The 11,926-nt window shown below is 31.7% G+C and overlaps 1 protein-coding gene across 1 annotated transcript; it reads left to right on the forward strand.

Annotated features, from left to right (window-relative positions):
• Positions 1-307: 307 nt before the first annotated feature.
• Positions 308-10,457, forward strand: LOC110663703 (delta(14)-sterol reductase). Its single transcript, XM_021823100.2, has 13 exons — positions 308-465; positions 559-676; positions 765-835; positions 1,378-1,434; positions 1,883-1,974; positions 2,674-2,721; positions 3,072-3,192; positions 3,294-3,340; positions 7,742-7,823; positions 8,803-8,879; positions 8,980-9,099; positions 9,966-10,040; positions 10,124-10,457. Exons 1-13 carry the CDS (start codon positions 418-420, stop codon positions 10,275-10,277), a joined length of 1,110 nt encoding a protein of 369 aa, XP_021678792.2. The 5' UTR covers positions 308-417; the 3' UTR covers positions 10,278-10,457.
• Positions 10,458-11,926: the final 1,469 nt, after the last annotated feature.

Consider the following 11,926-nt stretch of genomic DNA (forward strand, 5'->3'; position numbering starts at 1 on the left):
AGCTACTTTAAAGTGTCTAATTAAGTCATTTAACTTTTAAAAAATTAAATAAGTTTTTTAAATTTAAAAAATAAATCAAATAAATGCTTTCATCATTTTGAGGTAAATAATTTTTTAATATTTAAAATATAAAAAAATTAAATTAGAATTCACACATAATATTAATTCAGTTAAGACCGTATATAAAAATCATAAGCATCTAACATCCCGAAAAATGTTTATGTGATATATTTTTGAAATTTGAAGAAATTATTTTGTTGTGCTTACATTACTATTGGCCTATACTTAATGGGCTAAGTGCTAATATAGGCTTTTTCTTATTTAAAATGTCGGAGAGCGGTATCTCCAAGAGGGGGCATGGATGAGTAGAAAGCAGAGCAAATATCTGAAGCATCAAACTCACTCAACTGGTAAATAATGGATCTGGGATTTCTTCTACACGCGCTTATTCCCTCATTGAACTCGGTGATTTCTCTAGCAAGTAACTATTTTTCCAATTCTTCCAATTTTCAACTTCAATGGGTTTTATTGATTTGTCTTCTTCATTCTCATTGATAGGTTTATGTACTAGTCGTATTCTTTGGTTATCTGGCAATTGCTGGATCAATACTCCCTGGAAAAGTTGTTCCTGGAGTTACCCTGCAGGATGGTTCTCGTCTTTGTTATCGTTGCAATGGTATGTTACTTCTACAACTTGGATGCATTTTATTTTTGCTTTTAAAGTCTTGCTGCTTATAGTTTTTTTTTTTTTTTTCCCCTAATAGGGTTGTTGTCATTGCTGTTGCTGGTTGCTCTTCTTGGGGTTGGAGCTAAGATGGATCTTTTATCACCCACTGTATGTATTGCCAATTTACTTAAACCTATTTATCCCCTTTTGTCAATTTACACATGGAAGTCATTTTTGTGAACTTCATAATCCACAAAAGATCATGTCAGATGACTCTCTAAATTAAGTAGAAATTGTGCTGTTGATATTAAAAGACGCTGTCGATGCATTTGGATAGCTGTGCATCAACAGTTCAACATCAGCATGATGTGGCTCTGCCATTAGATGCTAAACTTTATTAGCTACAAGTTTGAAAGGGGCATGTTACTTGCCTGCCTGTTATTTTCTGATCAGATGCCTGCTTGTTATTTGAATCAGCATTGATGTGATGTCACCGTACTAGGTGCATGTTCATTTACAATCATAGGTTTGTAGGCTGTTTTTCAGTGCCTTTCTTAATCCTTTCTTTTTTCTCACTGTATTCAGTGTCTGATAGCAATTCTGTTTCTGTGATTAGAGTAAAACAAATTGCCTCGCTAGTTGATTTTTTGCATGGCTAGTGTGTGCTTCAGTCCTGGATATTTGGTAATTCATTCAAACAATTTTTTCAGGTGATATCAGAGAGCGGATTTGAGCTGCTATCGACAACCTTTATACTCAGTGTTCTTGTAAGTTCCAGTTACTTTATGGCTCTTGCCTTTTTGCCATTAATAACTGCAGCCCCTTAATTTCAATCATTTTTGTTGGTGAATTTCCTTCCAATTCTCAATGCTCAGTATACTCGTGTTTGGTGCCAAATAGCATTCAATTTCATGTTGATTAGTCAATAGTTATGTTGAAGCTGTCTTTTTCCATGTGAAATACTTTTGTTTACTGATTTTAATACTATGACTCCTGCAGCAATAAGATATGGAGTCAGTAGACTACAAAAATAAATATCTTATATTCCATTTAATGCATTGTTTACTGGATATTAGTTTCAGATAGAGCAGCATCACCTATGTCAATGTCTATTCACTGATCTATAGTTGCTTCTTTCTTTGCTTTTGGAATTGCAATTTTTTTTTCCCATCATCTTAGTTCTTCTGATTCCTCATTTTCATTTCTTTCATCTAGGTGACGTTGGTACTTTATGCTGCTGGCTGCAATTCACAAAACCAGGGTTCTTCTCTGAAGCCTCATGTCACTGGAAACCTAATACATGACTGGTACTAATCCAAACACTTCCTTCTTGTGATACCTATTTGAGTGATAGGATTTAAGCAAGTTATTATATGAATATCTTCTTGCCCATCTTTTAACATTTTGTTTCTTATTGAATAGCTAAAAGGTTTTTTTTTTTTTTTTTTTTTTTATCAGTTTACTGGATCTATTTGAAAAATCGAATGAGTAATAAATGGTACCCTTGTTTCACTATCAATCCTTTTGCCATATTCCATGCTATAATGTTTTCTGCACCAATAAACAATCTTGTATATGCATGATTCCGGCATTCAATTCAGGATCAGCCATAAACTCCCAAAGGGCATTTTAGTTTGAAATCACAAAGTCAAAACCAGTTTCATCTATTTTAACTAAACACTTTGGTCCAGAACTAGAGATTGATGGGCTTGAGAGATTTTTATTATGAGTTGCTATTTGTTTATAATGAGCAAATTCAAGTATTATCGCACACCTTTTATGCTGTCTTGCTCTGCAAATATCTGATCATGTAATTTTTCTTCATTCTAGCATCTCCCACAATGCCTACTTTATGTACTTTGTTGGTTCTCTATATATTTTCAACCACTTTTGCCCTAAAAATGAAAGGTTCATCTTCATCAATTCTGCTGCTTGTCACATTCACTTGCACGGTGCTTTTTCATATCAATAATCTTAATATCATAATCCTTTTTATCATTTAACAGGTGGTTTGGAATACAGCTCAATCCTCAGTTTGTGGGCATTGACCTCAAGTATGTAATTCTGTTTTTAATTGTTTGGATGTGTTTCTTCTTTGGCGATTTATATACATCCATGTAAAATGTGATGGCGGTCACAGTGATCTCTATGAGTATTCAATCGGTTTCAAACTCTGTATTGGAAAGTGAATGCCTTGTTGCTAGCACAACTTTGTTCCATGCTGTTGTAACATGAACTTTCCATAATTCCCATTTGGTCTATGGTTTCTATCTGTTAAAAGTATAGGGAGAATAGTTTAATATATGTGAAACATCTTTTTTTCTTTACAACATTTTTAGCCAACTGAACTAAAGAGGTGACAGAACTAATGGTAAACTAACAATAATGAATCTCTCTTTTGTAGATTCTTCTTTGTTAGAGCTGGAATGATGGGATGGCTATTTATAAACCTATCAGTTCTAGCAAAAAGTATTCAAGATGCCAACTTGAGCTGTTCAATGATCCTCTACCAACTATTCTGTGCGGTAATTTGGTGATACTTGGCAGTACCTTATTTTATTTCCCTATCTTGTTCTATGTTGTGTTGAAATGCTGAATAACATTTTTGTCTGCCTCCTTCTTTCAGTTATACATCTTAGATTACTTCTTTTATGAGGAATACATGACTTCCACGTAAGTGCTTGACTTGCACCTCTTCTGTGGAAATTATTCTCGAATGTTTTTCTTAATTCCTCTCAATTTAATATGATATCTGTAGATGCTTATAAGAATGGGGAAAAAGAAGGGATTAAACCTCTAAATGGGTTATAAAGTATGTTTGCACCAAATTCTAGGGCTTCCAGTTCCAGAACAAAATCAAACTGGAGACCACAGCTAATATTGGCTCATTCTCTATGCTACTCAACATGAATATGTACAAAATCTGAAAAAGAAAAAATAAAAATAGAATAGTGGAGAGCACAAAGTGAAGTATTAAAGGAAGGGATCAAATAATATATTTCAAAAACTTGTAAGAGGTTTTGCATGCCAAACTATGTTGCAGTTTGCTGTGAGTTTAACTGAAATTTAGATATGATGCTGAAGCTTTCCCCAATCAGGTCTAAGTGAAGGTCTTTAACAGTACCCAAATTTCCATGGAAATGGCCAAATATATGTCAGTCTAAATATCAGAGCGTGTAAGAGAGAGGGCGGGGGCATGAGGCGAAATACCATCCACTAGAATTATATAAAATGAACCAGGTAATATCCAGGAAAGATGGTGGAGTCACAATGGTCTCACTTAAGTACCACCTCCTTAGACAGCATTTCCTAGACATGCACTTCATACAATCCTAATAAAATCAAACCACTGTTAAGTACCGTCTTCCTATAACACTATTATGGTATTAAAGATTTATGCCACGAAGACATAGATAGACAGGAGTCACTACTCGGGTAAAAACCGAGACATATTCAGTGTTTCTTCTGAGGGTCATGGATGACAACTTACTCCTTGCAGAGTTTCTACAACCGTCATTACCATAGCCCAATGTCTAGGTTCGGGATAGTGGGTACGTAAGGGGAAGGTGTTAGGCACCCCTTACGCCCAGTCCTCTACTAATGTTTCTAGAAGTCTTATCTATTATTCATTTATTAAACTTTATCATAAAAAATGCAATTCTAATCCTACACACGCAAATAATTCACAAAAGTGTTGTTATTTACAAATAATTTTCATGCACAAGTAATTCTTATCTATGGAGTTGCTAATTATTTAAATGATATTTACCATATCACTAAAATTAATTTATTATTGAGAATTTAATTTACGAACAAATTCAATTTCAAATAACCTTACGTTTTTATTTAACCTAATTAATTAATTTTTTACCAAGTTACTCTAAAGATAATTAAACTAAATTAATTATGTATATGTGTAATTTATTCTTATATCACATAAGGTCCAAACAATCACAACCTAATAAAGATTTCTATCATGTAAATTTATTTTACAATTACCAAGTATTAAATTAAATTTATATTACATGCCAAGGTTAGTTTAATTTACAAATAAGATTAATTTTTATTTACAAAGTATTTATTTAAATTAATTACATGCAAAAGTCAGTTAAATTAAAAACAAAGTTAATTTTAATTTATCAAATAAAAATCCTATTATTACTACAATTTCATGCGAATGGTTATTCTAGAAATTTAGGATTACTTATTTGTTAATAATTGCAGTTGTCATTGGGGCAAGCTATCTTTAAAAAAGGGTCTTATCTTCTAGCATGACAATGATATCACTCGCTTACTCTCGTTTAGCTCCATGTAAGCTCCACGTAAATGCTCTCTTTGGTACTTACCTTAGAGCTACTTACTAATTTTGTTTGTAATAAAAAATAAAGAAACTAAAGAAAATAAAAGAAATAAAGAAAATAACAAAATATTAATAACAATTTACATTGGATTCTAACTCTAGTCTCCTAAAGGGTTAAGATTCCTAATTAGTTACAACTACCTAAGGGTCCGCATCTTCTAACATATTCCAAACACTTCATAATACTTCTTGAATTAAAAAAGCACAGAAAAATAGATCAAATATCAATTGGAACCCAAGAAAATACAAGAACATGCATAAACATACAATTTTCAAATTCTGACAGATTGACAGTAGCTAGAAATTTGATTTTTGAAAAATAGTTAGACAAGCCTAAAAATCATGAAAAAATTACAGAAAATAGCCAAAACATCATATAACATCATAAAGTTTATAAACAAAACAAAACCTTAGCCGAATGGTTTACACAAATTGTAACTTTATCCAGTAACAGAATCGCACTACTTTTTTATAAAATTCATAACTCACCAACCATAACAGATATGAATGCGAAACTAATTGGAAAAAATTCACAAGATTCCAAACTTAATTTTAGACACCAGATTTACACAAAAATATTAAGAAACAAGGGAGATATGGGCGGGTATCCTGCAAATCGGATTTTACAGGAATCCTAACTTCAAACAGCCATGACTTACAAAATATTAAAGCTTTTTTAGTGATTCTTGAGCCTAAAATTAATAGAATTTCGTGTAGAATATGAATATAATTTTTACAAATTTTTTACAGATTCAGAAAATAATGAAAATAATAAAAATACGAAAGATAGAAAACTGAACATGTGCTGAGTTGTGTATCCCCTCAAATTAAACATGATTACATGATCTATATGAATATATAAAATAAATTAAAAACAAGGAATATAGAATGAAACATTACATGGCATAGATCTTGAAAAGAAAATAAAAGAACTAACCATTAAGAAATATCGCTAGAAAGAAAAAAGAACTAAAAGAATTTTGGCTATTCCTCTCTTTAATTTTTTTTCTTTTTTTTCTTTTTATTTTTTGTCTTCTCCTCTACCTCCTTTTTCTCTCTTTTTTATTTTTTTTGTCTTCTCCCCCACCTCTTTTTTTCTCTTTTTTCTTTCTCCAGTAGGGTATTTATAGGGTTTTGGGAGAGAGGTGTGATAGAGTTTGGAGTCCTAGGGTGATAAAGTTCAGATAACTTAAATAACTAGGATTGTAGAATTTGGGTGAGACTGAAATATGAATGAGGTGTTTCAACTAATAGGAAGAGAGGGGAAGGGGAAGGCACCAATAGGGAGTGAGGAAGAGGTGTGGTAGGTGTTGAAGTCCTAGTGTGATAAGGTTCAGATAACTTAAACTACTGGGATCGAGAAATTTGGGTGAGACTGGGATATAGGTGAGGTGTTCTAACCAATAGGAAGAGAGGGAAAGAGGGTGACACCAATAGGGAGTGAGAAATAGAGTGGGGCCAAAGGGGGAGAGAGAGCTTGTATAGGAGAAGGATAGAGAAAAAAATATTTTCTTATTTTAATTTTCAAAAAATAAATTAAATGTGTCCTATTTAAAATTCCTAACTAGGCTTTCTTAGGTCCATGGCGCCCAATTAAACTCAATCAGGTCCATTTAAGAATTCCAATAGTAAATTTAAACAAAACAAAATTTTATTTAAATTAAATTAAATTAAATTTTCAAAAAATATATATATATATTTTTTTTTTCAAGATCATGCCACGGAATTAATAATTCAGTTTTATACCTTCAATTATATCTTACAGTCATACAATTTTTCATCATCTGGTTTCCAACGGCTTCAATGCACATACTCATCACAAAATAATGGTCTACAGAGCGCACCCTAGTTGTAAACCTAGATATATCGACCTACTATTGTTGCTTCTGTTACAACATGAATTTTGGGTTTGAACATAATATCTGGAAACAAAATGTATTTCTTTAGCAAATGCTAGGAGGTTGGCTGGGTTAGAATCAAAGATAAGGTCAATTCCATATATTTGAGCACTAGCCCTACCTTTAATCTGTTGGATTTTAAATCTCTTAAACTGAGGGTGGATCAAAACTTAAGAGTTTTCCAAGTAAGAGTTGTTATGAAAATTTGTGAGGAAATTGGTATGGTTTGAGTCTAGAGGGAACATATTGCAATGAGGGTTTCTTATTAAGTCCAACCATGGATAAAAAGAGCTGTGTGGTTGTGGATTTAGTACCATCATGTAGAAGTGCCACCATTTCTTTTGCTGATGTTTGGGGTTCTAGTTTATGTGCCTATATCTGCTATCAATGTTAAGCAGCTGAGTATGAAGACAACCAAGGTAATTTCACTTCAATAATTGAACTAGAGAGTAACCTTGCCCACACATGAAATGGTAATGCCTAACTCTGATCATTACTTTATTGACACGAGTTTTGGATCATGATCTACTATCGTACTTTATCTGGTTCAGATCAAGCAAATGATGTGCCTTAATGTGGAGAACATAAACCTTATAGTGTATACGTGTTCAATTCTAGTCATGATATGTTTTCTTATATTTATAGTTTCCATAATTTTTTCCCTGGGTATCATCTTGCATGTATATTTATAAACTTGTTTGGTTATCCATCTCCACTTCTTTCTCATTCCTTGTCTATTCTAAAAATTGTTTTGAAGATGTTCTTTTTTCCTCTCATATATGATTTAATTCACATATCTGATTCATTTCCTTATAGATGGGATATAATAGCAGAGAGATTGGGCTTCATGTTGGTGTTTGGCGATCTTGTTTGGATTCCTTTCACTTTTAGCATCCAGGCATGGCGTCTTAACTTTACCTCTAGATTTTGTGAAAGAATTTCTCTTTTTTGGAAACACATGCATTCTTTGGGTTGTTTTATCATGGCTTCAACAATTCCTTAAAGTTATGAGAAATAAAATGGCAATGTTTCCATTTCCATAGATAAGTAAAACTCCCATAAGCATTATAGTTATAGTTCTAATTGTTAGGACAAATAAAAACTCCCATAAGCTTTATAGTTATAGTCCAATTGTTAGGACAAGTAAATGTTTTTGGCTAAAGATCAACTGTAACTGTTGGTAAAAAGAGAAAGTTAGCATACATGATACTTCCCATGCACACATCTCACACTGATTGGGTGATAATTCTTCTTTTTTCCCTCTGCAAAATCAACTCCATTGGTAAAAATATGTAGCTAGCATGAATCTTTTAAGGTTTATCTTAGACTCTACATTTATGTACACATTTTTTTTTTTGGTTATAAATGGTTGTACTACAAACTCAAACAGTGTCATATAACATCATTTTCAAAACAAAAATTTGCATTCTCATTTGTCAAGGCACAATTGGAAATGAAGAAACTATTTACTCTCCTATGTTATGAGTAGAACTGGAGTTATCACTTGCAAGAGTAAATATGTTATACTGGACTGTAATTTGAGATGAAGATATTTTCCAACATGATTGGATACAAAAATTTTAAGAAATGCGACCGTAAAATAGTGGACATAAAAAAAATGCTACCTCAAAAAAAATTGTGCTTTTAGAATGATACTGGAAAATATTATTTTCAAAATTAAATTCATAGTGATGAAACACAAACACAGTTTGCATGGTGAATGGCAAATTTGGTTTCCACATGAAGCATGATCAGCATTTGTAGTTAAATTGCATTCTCTAAGCATGCTAGCACATCTGTGGAATACTTGGCACATCATTTGTAAGACCATACAAACAACATTTAGGATGTATATTAATCGTTGTCATTTTTTATAGGGTTGGTGGCTTTTGGGTAACAAGGTGGAGCTAACAACAGCTGCTGTTGTAGCAAATTGCTTAGTTTTTCTGATTGGGTAACTTTCTGGCAATGAATAATTTACTCTGGAAGCCTCAACTCTACTTGTTTGTGAGGCTTTAGGTGAAGCTGCACTTATCATCTGCTAAACTGGTCAGGTATCTGGTCTTTAGAGGAGCTAACAAGCAAAAGCATGTTTTCAAAAAGAATCCAAAAGCAGTCATATGGGGTAAGCCACCAAGGGTTATTGGAGGAAAGCTTCTTGCTTCTGGTTATTGGTGAGAATTGTACCTGATCATATTCTTGCATATGATCTTTTTATCTGTCCTCATTATCAAATTGTTATGTAGTATGTACTACTGCATTTTGTATAAACTTATTAGAAAATTCAATTAAACCTTTTCTAAATAATAAAATTAACCATTCCTAAACTGAATCTGGAAAGGGAGGCACTGTAAATCCATTTGCAGATTGGAGTTTTCATATTAAGAATTGAAAAAATAATTATTAACATCATCTTTAATTGGTTCTCCGTATTGTTCCATAATATCAGATGAAGAAGCAAACCTACTAACTTGCCAAAGTATGGTCTGGTTAAGATCTCAGATCCACATGAAGTGGCCTATAGCTCAGTAGATGACTTCTTTGTTATGCCTATAAACAGTTGATAGCTGCCATCCAATATACAGTTTCACTAGCTGCGTTTTCCTTCATAGATTATTCTGCTGCCTCAAGGGAGTAGCTTATTATTGGTTTCTTTACCATTTTGAGTAAAAGCATGTAGCTATGGGCTGGTAAGGTGTTCTCATTTTCTTAGAATGAATGAGTTCACTATATTGTGCTTGTGGGAAATCGGTCACCTTTAACTCACAGTGTTCCTGGAAAGGGAGAAAAGAATCTTTGGGTGGGAAGCTGCATAAAAGCAATTCACTTCTTCGTGTATAACCTGACTCATACTCCCAGCCTGCCCCACCCCACCCAAAGAAATCTCATTAGGTTGAATCCCTTCCTTTCACATCCAAGGTTGTATTACCTAGACTTTAATGAGTGTAATCTGGCAACTCATCTCATCCATCCTGGTATGGACAATGTTCATGATGCTTCATCTCTTGCATGTTCTTGACATTGTGTTGATTTGTTGAAGGGGGATTGCAAGACATTGTAATTATCTTGGAGACTTGTTGTTGGCTCTGTCCTTCAGTCTACCTTGTGGAATAAGGTAATTTTCCAATTTCTTTATATTGGATATAACAACATTCAAAGGTAGATGAGTTCTCCTTTGAGAATTTTCTTCTTTTGCAGTTCTCCTGTTCCATACTTTTATCCAATTTATCTCCTGATTCTGCTCATGTGGAGAGAAAGAAGAGACGAGGCTCGCTGTGCAGAGAAGTATAAAGAAGTATGGGCTGAGTACCGTAGACTTGTTCCCTGGAGAATTCTGCCTTACTTTTATTAATACCAAGATTCTGCAGTAGTTACTACTGAGACTTTTAAAGTGTAGAAGGAACCCAGTGGCTTCTGTTTGCATAGATTTTCATTTTCTAGGTTCATTTCATGTTTAAAGTTTGAACATTGATAAATGATTGTTGCAATTTAGTGTTTTTTCTGAAGATGACAAAAGGAAAATATTCCATGATTTTCTTGAGTGAAACTGTTCTAATGCTGGAGACTAGCTCTTCCATATGATGGCCTATGGCAATGTATCCAAGATTCCATACTGTAAAGTATTAGAAATGAGCAGTTCTTTTTAACTAAAATTCTCCTATGAGCTCCCTGTGGCCAGTATGAAAGTATACCTTTTTAATAATTGGAAGTAGATCCACCATTGTTCAGATTCAACTCGAAATTGAAATTAGAAAGATTTTAATGGTTGAATTTTATCAAAATCAGAATTAAGAGAAATTATGCAAATTTGGATTTTGATTTGGACGATTCAGTTGGTGGCCAACCTAATTGAAAGGGATCGAAGGATGTGATATTGATGAGATTTGTGGCTTCACGTGGGAAGTTACAGCACCAAATATTCAAAGGGTTGAAGATGACTAATCTTTGCTCTCTCAGTTGGGTTGGATTTATAGGTAAGGCTTACAGTTGAAAAATCTAACCTACTGCATGCTGGCGGCTGTCCCAGTTGGCAGAGAAATTATATAATAAAGTCCTGTTTGATTTAACTAGTTGCTGTTAATCGGTAATTAATTGTTATTAATTTATATTAAGTGTTTAATAAAATTATATAAATTATTATTATTGATATATAAAATTATTAATAAAAATATATTATATAATTTATTTTACTATCAAATAAATATATAATTATTAATTTATTAAATTATATCATTTATTTTATTATTAAAATATTTAAATAAATAAGAAATAAATAAACACTTAAATTACTTCTATTTAGTTTTAAATCTCAAAATTTTGAAAAATATATTTTACAAATTTTATTTTAAATATTGTTTAAAGTAATTTTAATATTTTTATAAATAAAATATAATAATTTAATTATAAATTAATTTATAATACTTTTTAATTAATATATTAACAAAATATTATTAACAATATTTTAATCATAATATAAATAAATCATCTTATCTTTTACTGTTGTAAAACTTTTCTACGAAAAATGAAAAAAAATATATTTAATTTTTTATTTATTTTTTCTCAAAGTAATCATTTTTTTTAAGTTATTACATCCAATAATTGAACTAAATACTTTCTAAATTCGTTATTCTATATCACCATTTGATATAAAATGACAAACTAATAGTAATTACCACGTGTGTAAATGTAGTTACTATATTTAAAAGAAAATAAAACTGCAAAATTGTTATAAATGTTTGGGATTCACCCATATATATATATATATATCCACTCATGCATGTATATTAATTTATTATTAGATTATCATTACATATAAAATATCTTACATAAATAATAACTCCATCTTATAATTACTTTGGGCCTGTTTAGTATTACTGTTGAAACTGTTGTTGAAAAAATTATTTTTTTTAATATGCTAGTTAGAGAATATTAAAAAAAATTTAAAATTAAATTTTATAAGTTTTAATAATAAGAGTACTAAAATAATAAAATTATTTTTTA

This window comes from Hevea brasiliensis, chromosome 3, assembly GCF_030052815.1.
Source record: "Hevea brasiliensis isolate MT/VB/25A 57/8 chromosome 3, ASM3005281v1, whole genome shotgun sequence".
NCBI classification, from domain to species: Eukaryota; Viridiplantae; Streptophyta; class Magnoliopsida; order Malpighiales; family Euphorbiaceae; genus Hevea; species Hevea brasiliensis.